Raw genomic sequence first — 25,326 nt, forward strand, 5'->3', positions numbered from 1 at the left:
ATCTGCCTGAAACCATCTGGAAATTGAGTCTTCAGGATACAAAGTTCATAGCATATTTTCTAAAGAAAACCAAGGAAAAAAGACACACAGGTTTCCTGGGCTTTGACCCAGGAGACCCTCAAACTTCCTTCCCTGGTGTGATATAGTTCAGAGGAAGATTTAAATGAGAAATAAAAAAATTTTCCACACCAAGATAGACAGACAACACCTTCCTCATCCTTCTCTAGCCAGTCTCACTTTATTTACTTCTTACCAAAAGGACAAAAACCTGTTGTTTAATCTCTGGGGTGCTGTGATGAATCTAAAAACCTCAAGGAGAAAGACACAAGAGCTATCCCCTTCAAATCAGAGGTCCGAAGGAGTGCTATGAGCAGTTTATCAGCCTGCACACATTCGTGAAAAGTCTTGCCTGTCTGACTGGAGTGAGCCCACTGGCATTTGGAGAACTCCAAACTTTACTAATGTGAAAGACTCCGAATTTGTGGTGTATGACCGACAATGCTATTTCAAAGTCCTAAAAATCTTTTCCCACAAATAAGGGGTTGGAAAAGCAATGTTTGCTTCCACCAGCAAGTAAATCCTTACTTGAATGTATTCCTTAGATTTGATATAAAAATTAAGCCATTGGTTCTTCTACCTTTATCCACAAGCTGAATACTAATACAGCAGGAAGTTCGGTTCTTCCTCTGTGAAATTGTACTTGGCAGTAATGAGACAAATAAACAAACAAACAACTGGAATGAACTTTTTAGGAAATTAGTTGTTGTTGTTGTTTTTCCTAAGGAGGCCATCATTTGTCGCTGGCAAGCCATCATGACAATTTGTACACTTAAACAAGTTTAAGAGTAAATAAATACATAAAATATGCTTAAAAATTAAACCTCAGACTAAAGAAAATAGTATCAATGTGATATGCTTTAACCAACATGCCTTGAAAAGCATTCAAAGAGTAAACAGGGCAGACTTATCAGATGACATGCAGGGTTTAAAAAATTGCATCAGGAATTTCCTAACTACCAGTAATTCTTCTGGAGAAGAATACAATACAAAGCCAAGCATACTGTCATGTCACAAACGTTCAAACATACACGCCTTCAGCAGCACAAATAACCATCAGGCCTTAGATGACAGACTTGAGGTGACTCCCTCCAACGTATTTTGAGGCGCCCCATCACGTACAGTGACAGAATCCTGCCAAAGAAGTTCAGGGCATTTTCTGAAAAGCTTCAGGATCCAGATCCTCTCTTTGTCAAGTGGTTCAAGGTTAAAAGAAATAATAATAATAGTTTCCTTCTCCTCCATTTTCTAGTTTTTTCAACCTTTATCATCTTATCTTTCTCCTGTTTTGTCACTGATGCAAAGGCAACGAGTACGCATGGGAAAGCATCTACTGTAAATATTTCTTGTGTCCCAGTTTTGGTAATTAAAAAAAAAGAGGAAAATTATCAAAAAGGGAGTGTTCAACAAGGAGATGCCTGGAAGTCCGCAGTGCATTTTGAACTTCAATTTGTTCTCTGAGAGTATTTTTTTTTTTAATTAGGAATTCCTCAAGACAAGTTAAAAAATGCAGATATAGCCCAAGGAGTTATCTTAACAAGTTCATTGTTTGGTATCTCTGGGAAAAGAAAATCAAATGTATCTGGGAAATTACTGGAACTTCCAGATAATTGAAAATAAGTTACTTAATTTTGGCTCTGCTTTTCACATTATGCTGTTTATTCAATCCCTCAAACTAAACTAACTTTATTGCACTTGAGCATTCATCAATTTCACCAAGAATCACAACAAAATTCATCAGTACAAAGCGAACTTTTCTTTTACAATTAAACTGCTGCAAAGACACTGCCCAATTAGTAGCTCAGACAAGAACGGACTCAAGTGCACACTGATAAACCACAGTTACAAGCTGAAAGATGACAGCAAACATGGGTTACTCCCCTGAAAACTGGCAGCTGCAGTAGGCTCCTACTTGCAGACACAAATAGTAAGGGCACATCATATTTAAAGCGGGGAAAAAAAAGACCAAGAAACCCCTCCAGTCCCACAGAGCAGCGTCATACAACAGCACAGCAGGCACCAGTACTTCTCACAGGTACATCGAGAGCGCTCAGGAACAATCCAGTTTAGATGAGCACACACCAGATGAACAGCTCGTCCTATCATCACATGCTATTGTTCACACACAAGAGTTCTTCCTAACACTGTTTAAATACACAACGTGGAAACTCTTGACGCAAATGGCCTTTGTTTCTTTTGCAAGAGATTTGTAACATTAACTCATTAACCATAAATATTTAAAGTCCAATTCATAACATTGTTTTCCCCAAACCACTGCGCTCCTGTTATTAAGGTGCCGCTTTCGAAGTGGTGTTTTATCTGAATGGCTTTTTACCAGCAGTTCCCAAATAAGGCATGGAAGCAAGCCCAACACGTCCAAGGTCACTGTTTGTGTGTCAGATTGCACTGATGGTTATAACTGTTGCGGTTTCCCACCTTGAGAGAGCAGGAAGCTAAAGGTCTTCTGGGTAATCAAATGCACATGTAAAAACAATAAAATACACCCATAAAAAAAGGAGTGCCAAGCTTATTAATACAGTCTGCTTTTCAGAAATGGCAGCCAGCTTCAAGTGTTCTGTCCTAGACACCTTTTGCCTGATTTGCTATTATTACTACAGAGGTGCAACCAGTCAAAGCCACTGGAAATCAGCACAACAACAACAAAAGGACATCTGACAGTTCAAATGCATGACTGGTAGATGCATTTATTGCCTTTTCTTTTCTCCTCTCATTTCTGGAATATTGTGTTTAACACACCACAGAGAACAAAGGCTACCTTGTCATTGTGCGTAACATTTGTTAAAATGTTATGAGTAGATTATTCTGAACAACAGATATGTCAAATCAAATAGGAGAAGAGTTAATCAATTTTTCACACAGCTGCTTTTCAGATACAAAATCTTGTTTGTTTCATTTGAAAAAAACGTGTATGAACTATAAGTTATTTGCAACAACAGCAGACATAAGGAAGCTCAGCGTGCCCAGTGAATGGAACATCCTAAAAGCACACCCAGAACATCCCCTCTGAAGATCTCACGACCCTAAGCAAAGAGAACTGAAAAGAGTTGGGTAGAGGACTGAAAAGCAACAAAAATATTTGCCCGGAAACAGTAGATCTCTGGGTGCCACCAAGTCCTCTTCTAGGCATCACAGCAGAAAATAAACATCAACGTGAATGATAAGGTAGGCTTGGAAATAAAACATTTAACATCTACCTCCACTTAGGAAGCTGTGAGCATTTGATAACTTGTGTTTTCCCAAAAAATTCTTCCAAATATATTCAAAACCACCACCAAGAAGTTTCTACTTGTTCCTTGGGTGGTTTTAATTTCTTCGTGAATTAGATGAAAAAGACAAGAGCATAACTTGAACGCCTTCTCAAAGATCCTGAAAGAAAGGAATACACACATATGTACATAACTTACCTGCGATGACTTGACACTTCTGATGTTGAACAATTTCCCTTTGAATTTGCAGTCTCTAACATGCATTTCTTTTGAGGTTAAGCTGACAGTGCTGAAGATGAAAGCTTCCTGTTCTAAATTAGGATTTTAATTAATCATTATTTGCTAATTCATTTTTTAGTTTGCCTTAACTGAAAATCTTAAAAATATCTTGTTATCTTTTAATTTCAGACATCTAACGAAACACTTGGGCAGAGATGCAGGGTTGATTTTTCATTATTATTTTTAATCCTCCTTTTACAAGTGCCACTTTCATTAATACAGGGAAAAGTTAATGACTGCTTGAGCTGAGCGTATTGCTCTTGGAGGCCCAATCATGAAGCACGTGCTACTAGCATTTCTGTTTGCTTTTCATTTTCTCTTTCAAACTATTCTCTATCAAAAGGAAAACCAGGCACCAAAAAAAGGGAACAAAACATAGATCAAGCATCAGTTAGTCCTGCTGGCCACAGCCTTATCATACTTCAGAGAAAAATACTTTCCAATGCTTCGAGTCAGTTCTTTCTTGTGAACAGCAAGGCTGTCTTCACAAGAGACTTGACAGAATGCTGCAGCTCTAAATATCTATTCAATAATAGCTATTCAGCTTGGATTACTTAATGGTTTTCCTGATCCCTCCAAACTTGTCACCTCAGCTATTGCAGACCCTGAAACTAGATCTGAACATAACTGCTTCCCATCATCCCATGAGAAAAATAAATTAATTCTAAAGGTTACACAATGACAGGTAGCTTTCAACATTTTAATTGTCAAGATTTAAATCAACAACATTAATGACTTTTCCAAGTCCCAGTGTTGCCTGACAAGAAAAATCAACACATGGTAATATCAGAACATTCTAAATTATTTAGTATATACCCAAGAGAAATCATAAGTAATTGTAACACTTAAGTACTTTCCTGTATCATCTGTAAGGCCGAATTGTTAATATGAAGGCAACTTTTTAGGAAGTTGGATTTATTTCTTTTTTGTTGGCTTTTTTGTGTGTGTGTGTTTTTGCTTGGTTTTTTTGTGTTTTGCAGGTGGTGTTGCAATATCACTGGGCAGGTGGCTCAGCACCACATAGCCAAATGCTCACTCTCTCTTACAGAGCGCTGGTGGAGATAAATGGAAAAAGGTATGCAAAAAGTGCAAGAACACATTGGTTGAGTAAAGGATAATTAAATAAGGAGATACATGCATGTAAGAACAAAGCAAAGAATTAAAGCAAGGGATACACAACACAATTGCTCACCACCAGCTGACCGATGCCCAGCCAGTCGCCAAGCAGTGGCATAGCTCCCCACAGTTTTATGGCTCAGCATGATGCCACGTGATAAGAGACATCTCTTTGGCCAGCTGGGGTCAGCTGTACTGGCTGTGTCCCCTCCTAGTTCCTCATACATCCCCAGCTCCTTACTGGCAGGGCAGCGTGAGAAACTGAAAAGTTCTCAACTTCACATAAGCACTGCTTAGTAACAACTAAAAGAGCTGTGTTATCAATATTATTTCCATCCTAAATTCAAAACACAGCACTATGCTAGCCACTATGAAGAGAATTAACTATATGCATATCACTACCAGGAAAAATGTAGCCCACACAGTCCAAATTTCACTGTGCTCACATCCACTGGTTGGTCTCCATAAACGTTCAGCAAACATTAATGAATGTCAATGGGTGCCATTTTTTCCCACACGAAGGAATTCAATGACACGCCTTTGACAAAATGGTGTCTCATGTGGAAGCACAGATGGAGCAGACTGCCCCTCTGCCGCCATCCATTGTAAAACAACAAAATGTGATGGAATATTGTTGGGAAGGTTCAACCTCTACTGCCATACCACCAACATCCAGCTCTGACATTATGGGACAACACCATAAAATAGGAGACATTACTTTCAGAGCAGGCCTCATACAGACACACAGACATGTCCAGAGTTTAATTATTTACTGAAACTTCACATATCAGAGAGATGGTTTCTGCCAGCAGTTTGAAAATTGCATTGTAATTATGAATTCATAACAGCCTCAGTCACACACCTGAAAGCACAGCTTTAAAATGGCTCAAGAGCTACAGGATTAGAAAAGAATGCAGATGGCCATCCTCAGGCGTGGCAGAATCCCAATCACCATACACCAAGGAGGTCATCCAAACTTTTACACTGCTGCTTCTATCTCCAGCCCCACCCTAACACAGGCTTTCTGCGCTATGGAAACAAAAAGTGGACACGGCAAGGGAACCAGGATAAACAAGCACTCTGCCAGCACCTTACTGCAGTTACGTGGACAATTGGAAGCACCAGAGTAACAATGTTCAAGCTTTAACTTCTCTTCAAATTTATCTAGATTTAATAACCTTCCTGTTTGGTTAACTTTGTCATGATGCTGAAAACATACTTCTGTTCAACTTCATTGCTTTAGCTGCTATTGCACAAACCACCGCTCCTTTTTAGTTTTGCACTTTCCTGTGCCTTTCCACCACCTCTTGCTTCCCCTAAAATGCATGTTACAGTCATAGAACAAACCTTCAGGCCCAAACTGATGGCAGGTCAAGAAGTCAAGAAACAAACTAAAGTGCCTCTCATCAGAGAATAAAGTCTGAGGACTCCCTGAATGAACACTCACTTATTACGAATGGCTACAATGGCTTTTGTTCCATGATGACACCCCCACTGTTCCTTAAGTTGTTGAAAAGATCAACTGTGCTCAAAGCAAATGACGGAACATATCAGCACAGGCCTGTGAAGGCAAAGACTTGGTGCCTTTCAAAAAGTGTCTAAACTCAGCCAATAATCTGCAGCCTATACACCTAAATATTCCTAGCTAAGCCTGCCATGCCTCCTGCAAAGCTCACATTCCTTGAACGCCCGGCAAGCCCCATGAGTACATGATTAGATGCATAGTTATTTCCACCACATACTGAGTTAGGGAGATATTTTTCTTATATGTAAATAGGGCACATAGTAAGCAACAAAGACAGCTCTTCAGAATTCAGTTGGACACAAGAGTTTACAAGCACGTCAGGTGTTTGATTGTCAAGCTGTTAACACTACAGAATTGCTATACTGCTTACCTGAATGCTAACTACACAGCAGAGATCCTTTATTAAAAAGCCACTCCTCTTTTATGACAAACAGGAACTGCTTGCTTCAAACAAAACTGAAAATACATTCCTTAGCTAGAATTGTGAATGCTTAGGAAGATTTTGCTCAGAAGTATAAATATTTGCTATATCATATCAGAAAAACAAGAGCTAGCAAATACAATGAAACAAAAAAATCAAGATGAGAAGTGAGAAAATACACGCCCCTTCTCCTATCCATTTAAGCTAAAGGGACAGCATAGCAATGCTGCAGAGTGGCAAAAGGACTTGAGCTGGTGACCATTTGAAAACTGATTAATTCCACATCCTACTTTGCTATAAGCAAGTATTGGCACAGACATCTGACCAGTGATAGCGTGGCTATGCATTACTCCAGTAGGAGTGCTCCTCATCACAAGCTAGCTAAGGAGGCATCAACAGTTCAGCACTTCATATGCCAAGGCAGTTTCATCTACCAAATTCCTCATGCAAGGAGAAAAAAATCCTGGCAACTGGCAGTCACATGGAAAAGCGGTTTCCTTACACTTAATTGTAGAGAGGGTTTAACACAAAAATAAACTATTGCCCTTGCTTCTCACTGCTGTTTCTTCTAATCTAATATACAGGTACTCTACAAGAGCCCTAAGAAGCTGAGATACACAAAAATCAGAAACAAAAATGCCAAAGGAATAAAGAATTACGAAGGAAGACAAATATAGTTACAAAGAAAGGAGATGAAGTAGTAAACAGCTTCAGCCTTGCTCATGATCCAAAACCCAGTGATTTCTGGCCAAACCTTATTTAAAGACTGTCAAAGGTGCTAGAGACGCAGAGAGAGCACAGCTTTCATTTCAAGTAAGTGAGGGAGGTTCCAGCACATCTTCCTAAGCCATGTGTGAAAGTCCCACCTACATACCACCCAGATTATTCTGGGCCAAAGTTGTTAACAAGAGGTACTGCTGAGATCAGAGAAGTGGCTTCCATCATAGCTATTCCTGATTAGCTAACTGCTGCCAACCTGCCTCCTTGGCAGCTGCCACAACATACACATTTTTTTCATATTATCTTCTTTGAAACTACCAGTTTCAGTCAAACTAAAACCCAACATGTTTTTTTGTTTTGTTATTATATTTTAAAGTAACTCAGGTACAATTCTGCATTTAAGATGCTTGCCTGGTATTTCAAAAACCTGCACACCTATCAGTTTCTACTGATCCAGCTGTAGAGCCCTATAGACTTTGGTGTCAATTCAAATTCAGCTAGTTGACTTGAAAAAAAAAAATCATCATCATCGAATGGCTTGGGCTACAAGGGAACTCAAGGGTCATCAAGTTCCAACTCCTCTACCATAGGCAGGGTGACCAACAGCTAGATCAAGTACTATATCAGGCTGCCTAGGGCCCCATCCAGACTGGTGTTGAACACCAGGGACAATGCACCCACAAGCTCTCTCTAGGCAACCTGTTCCAGCACCTCATCGCCCTCTCAGTGAAAAGCTTCACCCTGACATCTAAATCATTCCGTGCTAGTTTAAAACCATCCCCCCTTATCCTATCACTATGCTTCCCTTTTTCTAGTCCCTGGGGACTCTGTCTGACAGCCATGACTTGTCAAATAGAGTGGCTTGGCAACTACATCAGCAAGCTCCCTTAGGACCCTGGGATGCATGTAATCTAGTGCCACAGACACGTACACATTCAATCTCATAAGATGGCCTTGGACTTGCTCTGCCCTTACTGTTGGGGGGAGGGAGGGGGGGGAAGTCTGCTCCCTCAGTTTCCACCAAGAGGTTCAGGGATTTGAGGTTCAAGGATGCAAGAAATCCTGGCTGCCAGCAAAGACTGCGGCAGAGAACTCATTGAGTACCTCAGCCTTCTCCATATCTTTTGTTGCCAGTCCTCCTCCTCATTTATCAGAGGAGGTATCCTTTCTTTGGTTTGTCCCTTCTGATCAGTGTACCTACAGAATCCCTTGCTGTTTTTAACATCCCTTGCCAAGTTCAGTTCCATCTGTGCTTTGGCTTTCCTAATCCCATCTCTGCATGTCCAGACAGCATCCCCGTATTCTTCCCGGGTGACATATCCTTGTTTCTACTGCAGTATATGCTCTTCTTTCCCCTCAGTTTGACCAGCAAGACTTTACCAAGCCATACCAGTTTCCTGCCACCTCTGCCTGCTTTCTTATTCAGAGGGATAGAGAGCTCTTGCACTCTCCAAAAGGCATCAGTAAAGAATAGTCAGCTTTGCTCTCCCTCCTTTGCCTCTAAGGACAGCTTACCATGAGATCTCATCCAACAATTCCTTAAGCAACCTGAAGTTTTCTCTCCTGAAGTTCAGGGCCCTGAATTCAGCTCTTTGCCAGGTCCACATTCCTGGAGATCATGAACTCTACCAGGGCATGGTCACTGCAGCCCAGGCTGCCTCCATATCTTAATGTCTTTAATGATCTCCTCCACACTGGTGAGCACCAGGTCCAGTAACGCTTCACCTCTGGTCAGTCTGTCCAACAGTTGAACCAGTAAGTTATTGACAATGGACTACAGGAACAAGAATATCTACAGCTTTGGAAGCAATTACTCCAAGTGAATTTACCACTAGCCTAATTACCTAAGAGTGGCATGAATTCCCATTTTAAGTCTGTTGCATGAATATAGGACCATGCAACAAACAAATTTAAAAACAAACTTAAGTAAGTGCAGAAGCACTAATATTTAGAATTGTAATCTATGAAAATTAGTAATGCAGAACCTCATTTCAGCAGCAATGCAAGGTTATTATAGTATAGTAACAATTGGTCTTTCCTAGCTCTCCTAAAAAAAGATATTTAACAAAATAAAGAAGTTTAAAAAAAAGAAAAACCAACAACTCTTCCACATCTTAATATTGCACAATGTACTTCCAATCAATTTTTCCTTGGAAGTTCATTTTACATTTCTTTACCCATTTGATTCGATTGTGCAAACAGAATTCCCCCTGAAAATGAAGTATTTCTGTTGAATTCAGCAGAACATTGCTTGCCAGAAACATATCTCTAACACACAGTGTAAAATACAGTTCCTAATACCAGATGACGCTAAACAAACAGCAGCTCTCCACTGCCGAGCAATTAAAACTGATAAGAAGCCTGTGTTCTTCAGGACTTCTTTTCAACTCTAACAGTAAGCTCTGGAATCACCAGCCACTGAAGGTTTTTATGACTTTGCTTTTTATGAATGCATTGCCTAACAGAAGATAAGCGCTTTTGAGCGCTTGGCTGCTGTTTGCACACGATCAAGACTGTTGACTGGGGGTTTATTGCCACAAAAGATGCCAACAGTACCCCAAGGACAGACTGGGACGTTCCAGCACTTGTCAGATGTGTGCCAGTTTCCCACGAAATCAAACACCGCTGTGATTTCACAGAGCCACGGAGGACTTGGATGCCAGCATTCAGATTGTACTATTCACTCCAGCCAGAACAGGCACCCTACAAATTCACATTAGCTTGTGAGTCAAAAAAGGAGGAAGGATCAAACCTTATCTATGAAGCAGCGGTCAGTTCCTGATGCCGCTGTATAAACACACGCACTGGGGCACAGTAAGCAAGCTGCTCTGAAGCACTAGTGCAATATGAGAGCAGGATAAGCACAAAACACAGACTGGCCATTTGTTCTGTCACTCTACTTTAGAGCCATGAGTTTAATAGCAGTGTCTATCCAGGTATGTGTAGTCAGTAGCTCTGCCAGGCACAAAGCGAACTTTTAGCCCCACAAAACTGCTGGTAAATACCTACACTGACAAGGTTTGCCCTTCAGAAGAAGCTTTGTTAGCTCAGGCTCATCCATGCTCTGCCATGGCTATCAGAACCAACTCGGGCCCTGCCAGCTGGCACAAGGGCAGGGTTTACAGATATGGTCCTCTACCTCCATGCTTACCAAAGCTTAATCGAGCCTGATCTAGCAGTCACAGCTCAAATACAACTCACATTTCAGATGCGCAGCAGAACAGCAGAGATGCTTACATCTTTTAAAACCAGCTGGACTGGAATCAAGCCTCTAAGAGATATTAAGTGGAGAGAAAGCTACAAATCTTGTTGCTTCATTCAAGTCTAAGGGGTGCTGGAAGAGCTAGTCTCTTCCTCTCCTCTTCTGTAAACAAAGTAAAAAGAAGCTGCCAGCAAGGCTGACTCAAGAGGAGTTACAAGGAAGGAGCAAACTTATAGTCAATCTTTTTTCCTTAAAGACTAGGCTATTTTTCTCCACGTATTTCAGCTTGTTTCAGCTCTTTAACGTGAAGACATTGTACTTGTTGAGCTTTGGGAACAAAAGCACACACTGTCTGGCTTCACTGCAGCTATTTTGTCTTCCTAGCACTGCAATAGCAACACTTCCCTTACAGCTATCCCATAAAAACCCCTAATTCTTCCCTACGTTTATCATGAAGTAAATGGGAGAACTGAAAAAAACAAAAACAACTCATTACTGTGGCCTCTCATAACTGTATACAAAATACACTTCAAAAGACATGCCCTGAAATACTGGTCTTATTTTACAAAGTAGGTGCTAATCTCTGTGGAATAGCCAAAATTTTATTCTGGTTAATAATTTACTGCCTGTGGTGCGTTTTACCCCAATTGGATTTGATTTTTGCCTTCAGTTCCTGCCCTAAAATCACACGATTTTCCCAAGGCTGATGTTCAGCAGAACACCAAGTCTCTTCTACATGCCACAGAATTAAGGATTTGGGAGGTGTAGGAGGGGGGCAGGCAAAGAGAGGCACCATATAAAGTGAAAATGACAAGCAAGCCTGCTTAACCAACAGATACAGTGTTTGAGAGAGATTCCAATAAACATACAGAGCACCTTGTTCTAACGAGATATAAGCACCATCAGATTGTATTTGCTAGGAGCATGGAATTATGGGGTATGAGAACCAAGGTTACAGGTGGCAGTTTCTTCCTAACATCACAAGACCTTTCTTTCCTTCTGAAACTGCATTTGTATTGAAGCCAGGTGCAGCCAGTAAACATCATAGCCAATGGCAGCTGATGGATTGGAACAAGCTCCTTGTTACTGGGTTGAATAAGCAAGTTCAAATGAAACTATTGATTTATTTTTTCTCCTTAACAGGTGGCAATTGAAACATAAGAAACTCATAGAAGCATCACTTGTAACAGAGAAGATACCATTAATAAAAGCAAACAGGATGCACAACAACATACTTTTTAATACATATTTTAGGATCAGTTGCACTACCACTGCATAGGATAAAAGCTGAGTTTAAATCTTATGCTATAAGTTTGTATTTGTAGAAAAAGGCAGAATAATGGCCTTAACCTACATTGCAAAACTCTTGCCAAGTTCTTAGTAATATTCTGAGAGCACCTAGGTGCATCCTGTAGCTTATTGTACACCACAGATTTCGCTGACAAAGAACCAGAACAAAAATTCATTATTTTGGATTGTACCACCTGTAGCAGCAGATTTACTTCATCTGGAGGAGATTTTTGCCACCTTCTCCTTAATGTGTCATTGATAAAACAACTGCTCAACGCAGGCAAGCACCAATTGAAAGCATCAATTAAGTTTCAGTGTAGGGAGGAGGAAAAACAAAAATTCAATTCAGTCAGTACCAAAAAAAAAAGCGCCTCTAAAATACTTTGAACATGCACGTGTGATATTTTTGCTCCAAAATTCACACAGAAAGGAGATGCAGTAATTAGAACCTTTAAAAAATGCATAAAATACACATACCACTTTAGATATACAGGTACCCCACTGAGAAACACAGCAGCTTTGTCATGTTTGACAAGTGAGCCCGTGTGGTTTCCCCTCTCAGATACAAATCTATCTGCTGGAAGCCTTAGCCTTCCCTCTCAAATCCCTATCAAATACACAAGTAATCACAGACAAATTTCTGTAGGACAAAAAAGAAGGGCATGCCGTGGAACTTCAGCACTCAGAAGCCTATGGCTGACAGTAAGTGCTACTTACACACTGTTAAAATAATCTTTGTGATATGCTTTTGTAATTCTGCAATGTGGTAGAAAGCATAGCAGTGATAGCAAAGTAACAAAGTGCTCGGCTGCAGCAAGTGAGGACTTACTCAAATGATGCAGCAGATATGGGCACAGAAACAAAAGAAAAAAATCTGCTTACGCTTAGAAAGCCTCAGGCATGCAGGGATCTCCAGCAAGAAGCCCTCACCTCCACTGCCAACCCTTAAATGAGGTCTGGGAAGGGGTGGATCCTGGCTCCGCCCCTTCTGGTCACTCAGGCACATTGCTTGCACCTGAGCTCCCTTGGGGGTCGGCCCTGCCTTCACACCAGGTGACTTAGCACTTCTGCTACACCTTTCAACTACTAACTCCCATATATCAGGTCCCACCTGCAGGCAAAATTCACAGCCCTTCAGACCAACGGTAACTACAGAATTTCTTGGTGATAGTACCACACAGGCCCTAAACATCACTGTCACAAGACGGAACTTAAGCAAGAAGAGAGCTCCAGTTCACCATCTGACAGGTCACAAGGAAGAGACGTAAACATAATCAGGCATAGAATCACAGAACGGCAACTCGGTGCTGGGGAACCTCTTGTTGACAATCCCATTAACCAAATGATTTTCAAGGCACAATTACTACTGTTACTATCTTACAGATGGGCTAATAGAAAGCCTGAAAGAAATTTAAAATAGTCACATGCCATCATGAAACAAAAGCACACTGCTTATAAAACAATCTGCCCTTAAATGAGGCTTAAAAGCTGGGACACAGAATATCTTTCTTATTGATTTTCAAGGGCACAGCCATCACCCATCACTTGTGAATGAGATCATTCAACTCCCTTAAGATCCTAGACAGGTTGACATCTCCTTGCATGGTGAAACTAGGAAGTTCTTGCAACAAAAACCTTTGCCCCTGAGACACAGGAGAATTTATCTAATAGCATGCCCAGGTTCAAGTCTACCTCTCACTACAGAGAAGTAACAGAAAAGGAGTGAGGAGAAAAACAGAGAGGGGGAGGGAGGGAGGGAGCACTCTGCAAAATGACAGGACTGTAACAAATTATTTCAGGCAACTCTGTGCAAGATCCAGGCATCTGAGATTTGCTGCTGAGGATAACAAATCTGACTATGCTGAGAAAGCTGGGAAACTATTTTAAGATGGGAAGAAAAAAAAAATGAGAAAAACAACACAATAGCAACAACAAAAACCACTGGGAAGCACTAGCAAGTAGTGAACAGTTCAGAACCACTTCATGCACACTACTAAACAGAGGTTAGTTCTAACATACCAGATGCTTTCTAAATTTCCCTGTAGAGGGATATAGATGGAAAGCGTATCAATCCACTTTCCAAGAGACATCCAAAGCACAGAAGATATTTGCCTCAGCAACAAGGCTGTCAATGTTAATGATTAAGATGCCAGAAGAGTACAAAAGGAGACATCTCCTTTGAAACCCTGGCACAACTTTGACTTCTCGCCATATGAGAACAGTCACCCACACACAATCTGCTAGATTTCCATCAGCTGCTAGCTGTTAAATCAGCCTGTAAATTCAGACATGATGTACTCCAGTAATGATCTATGATACCTGATATTTCATCCCAAAAAACTTTGCTGGTTTCAATAGTGAGACAGAGCAAGCTAGATGGGAAAGGACCACTTCTTGTTACTATAGTAACAGCGCATTAAAATGTCTTAAAATTTGACTCCATCTTGATTCAAATGTATAGCAAGGATCAAGAGTGGCAACACCTACACAGCACACATCCCTTATGCGCTCTAGAATCCCAGCGCCAAAGACATCTGGCCATATCAGGGAGCATGAAGATGTCATCAATAGCAAAGAAGCAGGGACATTAAATACACCCATTCTCAAAAAACTCAGAGGGGTTTTCGGATTGAACTGTGCTGAGAGGTGCAAAGGTACTTCAGAGGAAGAACCAGAACAGCTGTAGACAAGGAGCATCAATCTGCCACCTCACACACACGTGCCAAATACAAGTGAATTCAAGTACCTCAAGGTAAAGAAATTGCAGGCTTCTACCATTAGGACACATGCCTTTCAAGTATGAACACAGACTCCTGGACACCTGTCCCACAGCAAGACCAACCATGCCTTGGTGAACCCCGAGAAATACTTGTCTATCGTGAGCTTACAGCCTTCCAGAAAGGATATTCAACAGCTTTCCCAGACAATGTAATTAACTGCTGCACTATCTTTGCCATTGCCATGAGACAGTTGTTCCTTAAAGGAGAAATCCAGATTATTCCATAAGGACCATTATATGCCTTAACTATTTAATTTATGAAAGTTCAGTCCACCCATCCTGCACTCTCCTACTGATTTTCTTTACAGTAAGCTACCTTTCCTCAGGTCATGATATCATGTTTTCTAGCTCTTATTCTTCCCCAAGACTTTTTTTTTCAGCAAATGTTTTATACTGAAGCCAAAAAAAAACAGTGCCACAAATTCATCAAGATAATCACAGTATTTGGCAGTGCAACAAGTAAGTGACATGCCCAAGAACAGCTAAAATTAAGACAAGTACAGCAACAGTCTTGCACTTTTAAAATCTGAAGGCCTTGTTTTCACACTCGTGATTCTTGTAGCATTCTCCTCATTCTTACTCTTCAAACATAGTTATCCAAATAAGATCATGCCATAATAGCAAACAAAGCTACAAAGAGCCGTCCTGAATGAACAGAACTATGAAGGCATACAAGGAACATGACTGCTCACACATCTCTACCTACCACACGTTATATATACAGCCAAAATGGGGAGCTCAGGCTGTTTAGCACTAGGATGCTGGACGACCTGTTGACAGAGGAAACACCGAGTGAAGAGGTTTATTCTCTGTGAAGTGCTGAGCTAATGCATTATCAATATTTTCTGGTTCACTGATAAGATAACAGCACGTAATCACATTAAGTTTACTCACGCAATGGATAAAGCAATGCACTTTTATTTATTTGCTCATTGTACGGTTTGATCACATTTCAGTGTCTTCTAAGACACTGAAGTAGTGAATAACAAAGTAGTAAATAACAAACAAAATGGATATTCTCACAACCACATCTACTTAGAGTACTAGAAAGAAATCAAGGACCATTTGCCTAAGCTTATAAATGATGGGCAAAGCTTTTATTTTACAGAATGAAAACAGCACTGATTCTTAACAGGATCAACATAGGATTTTTTTGTTTGTTTTTTTTTGTTTTTTTTAAAGCCATAGCATGGAAGGTCTTTCCTTTTGAGCTCTTCCTCTCTCTCTTCCTTGCCCTGCACAGATAATTGGGCAGAAGCACTGAAAGAGTGCAAGGATGAGCAGCAGTTATTTCCTGCAGCTGTTGTCCTTTGCTCTACTTCTCAACATCCTTACAAGTACACAAGGCACCTTCATTTCAGCTGTTAGTTGGATGTGGTGCCCTCAGGAGTTACTGAGAAACAGAAGGGTCCAGACAAGTCCAGATCATTTTCAGCCCAAGTGGTTTTGCTGGGAGAGGAATAGCTATTGCAGGAATGAACATCCTTGGAAGGCAATTCCTTACTTCTCAGAAGGAGATACGTTCACCACAAGCTGCAAACTTTGTACTAGGGATGAGGAAAGCTGTGATCTTTGCCACCAGCAGCACGACTCTGCTGTTAAATTTCATGTCTTGAGAAAATACAGGAAAGTCACCTGATGGAAGCTTCCTATTATGACTGACATTCTGTTCTCAGACAATGACCCAATTTTGTCTTCCTATCCATCGAAAAAAATTTGTTTTATTAATGCCACAAGGAAAAAAATACTGTTAAAAACTGGAAAACAATTAAATGTATCCCCAATACTCGATGGAGTACATTTGCAGAAAAGATTAGTAAATCCAAGCACTGGAGTTCAGAGATGCCCAAGTTAACTAAGAACTATAGCTCATTTGAAGTAAGCACAAATCAAGTCATATAACAAAGCATTTACTTTTTAAGTAATCCCAGCAAACAAAGACACACAAAGGATAAGGTTTTACTCCTAACTATGAAAAACATTTCACTTTTCTATTACAAATATGACAAAACATTATTGTCAAATAACATCTGAGTCCACCAGCACTAGTAAAATATGAGTGAGATTTATATTCCCATTAAAAACATTAATATGAAATTCAAAGGTCAGGATCAATATTTGCAGAAGAAAAGAAATGCAGAAACCCTGTACCAGGTTTATTTTGGCTTTGGTTGACATTTTCATAAAACATTAAAAACATCACATTGGCTGTGAAGAACATATAAAAAAGTAATAAAACCTACTCTAGGCAGATCGCTAAGAGTATCTCAAGGCCATCTAATAACTTGTAATACAATTCCCTATTTTCAGTGGCTTATAGCTTTCAAATGAACAAATTTCTGTGGCTGTAAGTTATAGTGGTTATGATATTCCCTGCAATAAGTCCCCACACACAGACACTAAAACAAACAACAACCCTGAACGGTTTTGGACAATACATCAACTTACATCACAGACAGATCTGATGCTGGGGCAGTTCAAAGGCAACATTTGCTTTTACCATGCTGGTTGTCCTAAGCTTCAAGAAAGCTTCAGCACACCCTGCACCTGCCTATTTGTTTAAATTGTGAATTTTCCCGATTCTAAGTTTTCCGCTGTAAAGTGTGGGTGCTAAGGGAGGAAACTCCCATTTAAAAAACGTGGTACAGTACTTTGTTGTTCGTTTTTTACCAACTACTTGCTCTATATCTACACATTCATCCAGGCCCTATTGTACGCACCTACTACCAATGCATACACAACAGGTGGCCAAACTACTTGATTTAGAGAAGCTTCAGAATTTCCTTCTTTTAATCTTTTTAAATCTTTCAATTATTGTCTAAAAAACAGCAATAAACTTGACTGCAAAAGCAGTCTCTGTTATGACACGTGGGACTTGTAGGTGTTAAAATACAGCCGTTACTACCATAGTAGAAGCTTGCAAACACATGCTCTCCCATTACAGATATTACAATGGATCTCACAGGCCCTTATGCTGATGAAGCATGACTGTATGGGAAGAGCCAGTACATCACAGAAAAACCTCAGACATCTTTCTTCCCAGCCTCTAGCTCAAATAAGTGCATCCACTAGGCTTATTTGCAACTGGCAACTTTCCAACTGATTTGAAACTTGTGTTGGACCTCTTGATGGCAGAAGAAAACACCTTGCCCCCAACAAGAAAGCGGTTTACAACTGAAACTGAATGAGCAAGTGTTCACAGCTTTTGTGTTCAGCCATCAGAGCACATTCAACAATCTATTAACACACAAAATTAATGAGGTACTGCAGAGTTTAAAGTCAGGAAAGCACTGTGCCTGTGCATAGCCCCCAACAGCACATGTTGGCACCACTGTTTGTAATACATCCGCTGCTCAGGCACTTGGAGCTCAGCCTAATTAGCTCACTGCAATTGAATCCCAACTTTAGCTTTGATTCTATTGCAATGAAGGTTTTGAAAGAGGCCTATCTAGACAGCCTTACATGTTTTTGTTTTTTTTTTCTTTTTCCTGGAACTTGAAGAGCTAGGGCACAGAAGTGTGCCAGAATTGCCCAGCCAACCATTTGACAGATACAGAAATGTGAATACTGCACTTACTTGTTTTTGTAAGATCATTCATGTGCAACTTTTAAAGCTAGAATAATTATTCTCCCGGAGGAAAGCAAACACGAGAGAAGAACTTGGAATGTTAAATTGGAAGGACGATTGGAAAAGAGAGGAGAAAGCCTACCTGCAGGAAAGCCTGCCCAAATTGATAACATTTATCACCTTTATGCACAAATTCCACAGAGCTGTTCATCCATCACACACAACTTGGTCTTCACCAAGCATTAATGTTCAGAAGTTTACAGCTTCCTGTTCCCATCAGCTACTCAAAAGCCTGAACATCGTCAGTACAATTGCAAAGGCTTTTTTGTCCCCACAGAGCTCCCTCACTTCACGCAGCTCCAAGCTTCTGTCAAGTCACAGGTTGGGAAATACGGCACAAGGCAAGAGAGGAAATCTGTATGCTGCCCAACACAAATACTGTCTCTATCACACAAGTCCAAAGAAGCACCTTCGTGCAAAGTTGTAGCTAAGGAGCTGCATTGTGTCATGCAGCAGGGAAGGAGGGAGCAGAAAAACCTTTAAGTTCCTTCTGCACAACATCTGTGCTGAACTAAATTTTTTTTTTTTCAGCTGTCACTTTGCTCGCACAGCAAGAAATTATCATGCTTTGTTCACCTAATAAGATTTAAAATACTATTGACTGAAACGTTTCATCTTTATTGAAAATGTGTGCTGTACATAACTAGCCATTTTTGATAGGATACCAGGTTATACTCTGGAGCTAATTTCACATTTTTTCTGGACTACTTCTCCAGTACCACAGTGGATACACAACACTCAAAGAAACTAATTTCACAGCTCTGTATCAGAAATCTGCCCAAGACTCAAAAACGTATCTGAATGGCTGGCAACAGAGCAAATCCTGCAACAGCAACTCCTAACCATTAGCGTGCTGTCTTATGCATTCAGCCAGCTATGGTAGTGAGCCAGGCAAAACCTCATCTCCTATCTGGGAGTAGGGAAAGTTTTCTTTCTGATCCCTTTTATTTCACATAAAAACGTAACCAGACATACTGAAAAACGCAGCACACTAGGTTGCAAAGATGTCCACTTTGCCATGAACCAGTCACTAGATTTTGTGATAGGGCAGGAGGAAGCTATGTTTATCACTTTGTTTCCACTTCATTTTGTCCAGTTATGCTCCTTAAGCAGTTGTGTGATCTCGAACATCTATAAAACTCTATTTTCCAAAGAGACACCACCATGAGCTATGGGTTTCACCAACGCTCAGCAAGCGTTAATGAATATCAATGGGTGCATTTTTTTCCACATGGAGAAATTCAGTGACACCCCTTTGCTTCATCCACACTTCCACGTCAGACACTATTTTGTCAGACTGCCTCTCTGCTGCCACCTGTCACACATCAACAAAATGTATGAATATTGGAGGGAAGGTTCAACCTCTACTGCCATACCACCAGCGTCCACCTGCTTCTGATGTTGTAGGCCAACAAAATAAAATAGGAGGCATTACTTTAGGAGCAGCCCACATAGCTGCCTTTTTTCCTCATCTCTGCAGTCACACTTCTGAGTTGCCATCTGCCTTTACAGACTAGTTTCCCAAATCCCAGCCACCAGCCAGTCCGAGCTTATGTAAACATCTCAGGATTCAAAGAAAATTCAATCACAATCATGGTTGATTAAATCGAACATATACAAAGCAAAGTAAATTGAACTGGGTACATAAATCAATGCAAAGATAAGATAGAGGACTTATCTTGCATGGCAACTTAAGAGAGTTGCAATACATGAACAGACCAATGATCCATCTACTTGTGAATTTTTCTCTCTGATAATGGCCAACACTTCAAAGAGCACAGGAAGTCAACACACAGTACATGTTGCCAGAAGTTATTTGCCATACAGAAGACTAAGGAAAACACCAGAAAGCTCATAACTTCTTCAAACACATTAAGACATTGGATTTTAAACTATTTACAGAAGGTGAAAAGAAAGTCTTCCCCCCTGAAAATCTAATCTATTATTTATTTATTTTTTAACAAAGATCTGAGGACTCGTTCTTTATAGTCATTTCCAACACAGGAACAGAGTCTCAGGATTTCAGCGAGTCACTATAAAGACAGAAATTAAGTTTCTTTCACCCCACCACCTCTCTTCACATGGCCTCAAAACATGATTGGCTAACACTACAGAACATTTCACCACTCAAAGGCAGTATCTCAAGGCACACCACTAAGATAAGTGTGATAAGATGCCCTAGCTCCAAAGGTCAATGAGAACAGTGGCACCCACTCATTTCCTCACCTGTGACAGCCATGGGTTTGGTGGTTCCAGAAGGACATTTACATATAACCATGCCACAGGGCAAGCTCTGACTCTGATGTGCAAAATGCAAGTTTCTAAGCAACCAGTAGTTGTGTTTGCAGAAACTATGCATGTAAATCTCCAGCTCTTTATTTGCACAAGTAGAATTCAGTGTACGTATACTACACACTTTGTGTATTTAAATTAAGTTCAATGTAACATCATGTAGCTGAAAGAAAAGTTTCTATCACCTCCACTAGTATTTTTGTCAGGCTTTTAGAGTGGCTAATTAATAGCCCTTTCTCCACTCCTTCCCTCCATAGAAACTATCTCTACAGCTTATAGAAATCTAGTACAATTGGGTACAATAATTCATTTATTATTCTGCTCACTCAGGATGTTCCTGCTCTGGGTAAATAAGACAGCTCAGAAGAGATTTTTGCAGAGCTCAATAGATTTAATCGGAGACTTTGATATCTCATTATCCTGGGAAATTAAAACCATCACCAAGAGAGAAAGAACGTACATTCTGCCTCTTGGAAAAGAGGTATTTTGGGTATTGTCAATCTGTGTGACAATCAGATGTAGCTCTTCTTGCTTAATAAACAGGCTTTAAACAACCAGAGGCACAGGTCCAGAAGAAGTTACTTTGACTGTTCCATAGCGTTTTTAAGTCTATCATTTCAGTCTATAACTAAGAAGATAGCTACATACTCTCCATGATGTAGATGAGTGCAATAGAGAGAAAATACAGGCCACTGTACTCCTATCTTTGGGCAACATCTTGGCCAGAACTCTATCCAGTTTTGGTCTTTATTCACTAGTTTAACACTGCTCTACCTTCTTACCTTCTGAACCTTTAAAAGAAACTGAGACCTCTCATGCAATTGAAATCCCCCAGAACAAAGCAGGGGGTAGCCAGCAGAGGGAACGACAAAGAGGAACTACGTAAGTGACATCGGTCTCTTGAGCTCATTTTGGGAAGGGATTTTGCATGCAAAATAATCTAACAAAGCACGTGCAGAAATCAGGTCCCACATCTCCAGAACACAGTTTCACTGAATCAGATCAACTGCATGCCTTGTCCATTAACTTTAATATCAAGCTCATGCACTGCAGGAATTAAGCAACCAACCCTCAGCATCTTGCTGGCAGCAGCAGTACTCAAAGAAAGCATTCCCCAGAAAACAAGAAAGAGTTGGAAGGGTATGGACCAAAGACCAGTAAACTCAAACATTATCATCACAGGCACAGAAAGCGCAGGCTTATCAGCCACAGAAATAGGAAGATGTCGGGATGGTTGAGGCTGGTACAAACTCAATTCCCTCTGCTGGGGGAAATCTGAGCAGAGCTGCCTGAAAACACACAGACTGCACTTACAGATTGCCTTGCGAGGAACACACTAGGACACGAGTACACCCTTCTGTCTCTTTAAAGTCCTAAGACAGAGAATTTGCACAATACTTAGTAAAAAGCTGGAAAATATTTACTACTGCTGTCATTCACCACTGCATCAAAACAGCTCTACCAGAAAAAGAGAAGCACAGGGTCAATGCTCATAGCACGAATAAGAGTGTACTGAGGGAGAGGCAGACGACGGCTTGTGGTACATATGCCAATCTCCCAGCACAGATAGGATTTATCTGTATTGTTAATACTTGTGAGAACGGTTAAAATCCAGGCTAGATTCCTACAGAAATAAATAGATCTAACAGTCCTTTCCAAGATCTTTTTCTTAAGATAAGCACTAAGATTTGAAGAAGATTAGGTAAGATACTCAACAAGGTTTACTGTCTCCTCTGCACATAATTCCACGCAATAGAAAAGAGTCAACACTATGAAAGACCGCTGCTTCAATCTCCTTTTAGAGATTTTCCTGTTCCTCAAAGGGTTGTATGTTGTTCACTCAGAACAATTTGACGCTTTGTAATTACGGCCGTTAGTTGCTTTGTCATCTAATAGCATTATGATAATCTGAAACAGAGCAAGACCCACAATTATCTTAGCAGCTGCACACAGCCAACTCCCACCAAAATACACTCTGACTACAGCTGTTTTCCCTCCTCTAAAACAACGGTGGTACAACTTACCTCACTCCAGAATCCCAAAATGCAAAAACTGGCACACCAGCCTCAACTTACTTCGAAATAACAGTGACTTAGAATTGTAAATCTGCATGCAATAAGATCATCGTGATTAAATTTCAACAGAAGTCTTTTATCTTCAGATCCGACCCATAAAATACTTTCACCTCTAGTTCTTGAAATAAGTTCATGCGTATGTAGCGTATATAGGCGTGCATACGTACACAACCAACAGAGTCACAGAATCAGTAACGTTGGAAAAGACCACTAAGACCACCTAGTCCAGCCATCAGCCCATCCACACAGAGACACAAACAGGTCCCGCCGCTCGGCCTGACCTTATTCACTACCTTTAAGACACGGAAACGTCTCGAGGGCCACGCAAACCTCCCACGATTAAAAAGCACTGATCTCTCAAGGGTTCACTTGCAGAGATCCTCCCAGCAACCGATAGGCGACGGCTGAGGATGGGCACAGACCTCTGCTGGTTGCACTCAACGTTTCTAACTAGCTTGCAACTCTAACATCCTCCCAGAGTCATCCCCCTTCCTGCCTAAAAACAGCAGCGGTAGCATTCGGACCCGAGAGGGCGAGGAGCCGGTCCAAAGGAAGAAAAGCAATCAAAATAAAGCTTAAAAAGCCAGAGAGAGGAGCGTCCCTTCCTCGCTGCTCTCCCTGCAGGACTACGGCGCTGCTACACACCGACTGCGCGCCGCACCGGGCGGGACTGCCGGGCAGCAGCCGGGAGGGGACGCCTCTCCCTCAGGGACAGCCCCGGGCACTTGCTCGGAAGAAAACCGCTGTAAGGGCCGAACCCGGCCGCGAGGCGCAGGTGGATCGGGCGCGGGACGGCTACTCACACGGTGAAGTGGTACACGAAGCACTTCCAGCCCGTCGGCCGCTCCAAGAAGTTGTACACCCGGCCCTGGATGTTGCTGCGGCTCAGCAGCGGCTTGCGGAGGCTGTAGATGGAGACGCGGGGGTCCAGGCTGACCGGGGGCCGCGCGCTGTCCGCGCCCACCACCACCACCTCGCTCCTCGGGTGCGGCGGCCGCTCCCGCGCGGGTCCGGGACCGCTGCCCGCCGGCGGCTGCCCGCCCTGCGCCTCGGGGAGCGGAGCGTAGTGGGCGTTCGGGGCGCTCTCGGCCAGCTCCAGCGAGGAAGGCTTCTTGCCGGGCGTCATGCTGCCCTTCCTGGGCAGCGAGAGCCGGCCCAGGCTCCGTCTCCTGCGCTCGCCCGGGGGAGAGCTGGAGGACATGGCTGAGGAGGCGGCGGCGGCGGCTCCGGGGCTGCGCTGCTTCAGCGAGCCGCCGGCCAGCGCCGGGTGTCCTCCCGCCGCTGCTGGCCCGGCCCCTCGGGGGCGGCTCCAGGCCAGGAAAGGTGAGGGGGTGCCGAGACGGGGCGTGTCGGGGCCGGGCCGTGCCCTGCCCGCAGCTCTGGGGCCGCCCGCGCGGAGGCGCTGCCCCGCCTCCGGCGCGCGCTGCACCTGCCCGCGTAGCCGCCCTCAGCTCCCGAAGAGTTTGTGCGGGGCTGACAGCGGCACGAGCCGGGGTGTGACCCCACGCCTTCCCCACGCTGTGGAGTGCCAGAGCCTTCGGGGTCGGCTGCTTTATGCTGGTGTTCAGCAGTGGGGAGGAGAGCTCCAAAACAGAACCTTCTGCCACGGGGATGCTTTTAGTAAGAGTAAAAAGGACAGGTTTTATGCAGGTTTATGTTTAATCCCGGCACAGTTGCCCAGAGAGGTGGTGGAAGACCCGTGTGTGGATACAGCCAAGGTCAGGCTGAACGGGGCTCTGAGCACCTGATCTAGTATGAGTCCCTGATCACCGCAGGGGAATTGGACTAGATGGCCTTTAAGGGTCCCTTCCAGCTCAAACACTTCTATGAAAAAGGGTTTGGCCATCAGGCTTGCAGTCTTAGATACTACAGTAATACCGGGGAGCAAACAGCTGGGTAATTAGGCAAGTTGTAGAACAATAAGCATAGTTCCACAGGATTGCATTGCCTGCCAGCTGGGTCTCTCACCACCACTTTTGTGGAAGGGTGCAGAGGCTTGGTAATAAATACCAGGTTATTTTCAGGACTTCAGTAACTTTCCTGTGTACTGGAGTGAGTTATGACTTGCTTAACTGCAGTGTGAGTGAATTTGTCAAGTTAATAAAAGCCTTCACAAAGACATTTAGTTATTTTTTTTTTTTCCCAGCGCTAAAGAGAATCTTTTACTTTTGATCTGGAGTGCTGCTGTTTTTTGTTTGGTTTGGTTTCTCTTTTGGATTTGTTGGTTTTTTTCTAACCCAGAATAGAACTGAACTAGTAAGAGCTATGTTGAGTTCATGGTTGATGCTGGTACGGGGACAAGAATGTTGCAGGAAGATAAGGTGCTAAATAAAGTTAAACACAAATAACCCCGCTAATTGCAGTTCCATTGAAATGTCAAGCTGCACGTATGGTAGCTGAACTGGGCAAGTTCCTTTGCTAGTGTAAATAAGTGAGACTATAGGCTCATGTAAAGTACTAATTTATAGACGTGAAGAATCTGAACCCCTTGTTAGGAATGCAAGAACAAATGCTAGAAGGAGAACTTGCGAAATTTCTCTTTAAAGCAATAAAAAGGTTTTCTCCCTCCATCAAAACAAGAACAAAGCAAGAATAAAAACAGCGTTACTAAGTAAACTTTTCCTGCACTTAGTCAAAACAGCCAAGTTACAGCTAACTGGGCTTTCTCTGGCCTGGGGAATCGTGAAGTCAGGTATATATCAAGCATTTCAAAAA

At 42.0% G+C, this 25,326-nt stretch overlaps 1 protein-coding gene across 2 annotated transcripts in view; it reads right to left on the reverse strand.

The window, feature by feature from the left end:
- Positions 1–23,933, reverse strand: part of KCNQ1 (potassium voltage-gated channel subfamily Q member 1) — a 330,702-nt gene extending 306,769 nt beyond the window's left edge. Inside the window, exon 1 of one of the 2 annotated variants that reach the window (XM_021402549.1) lies at positions 23,415–23,933. In XM_021402549.1, the coding sequence (XP_021258224.1) occupies positions 23,415–23,812 (398 nt within the window). In that variant the 5' untranslated portion in view covers positions 23,813–23,933. Of the gene's footprint in view, positions 1–20,470; positions 20,537–23,414 lie in introns of those variants that run through there. The other variant, XM_021402550.1, reaches the window with a different exon arrangement.

The sequence above is a fragment of the Numida meleagris genome, chromosome 6, assembly GCF_002078875.1.
Source record: "Numida meleagris isolate 19003 breed g44 Domestic line chromosome 6, NumMel1.0, whole genome shotgun sequence".
In the NCBI taxonomy this organism is placed as follows: Eukaryota; Metazoa; Chordata; class Aves; order Galliformes; family Numididae; genus Numida; species Numida meleagris.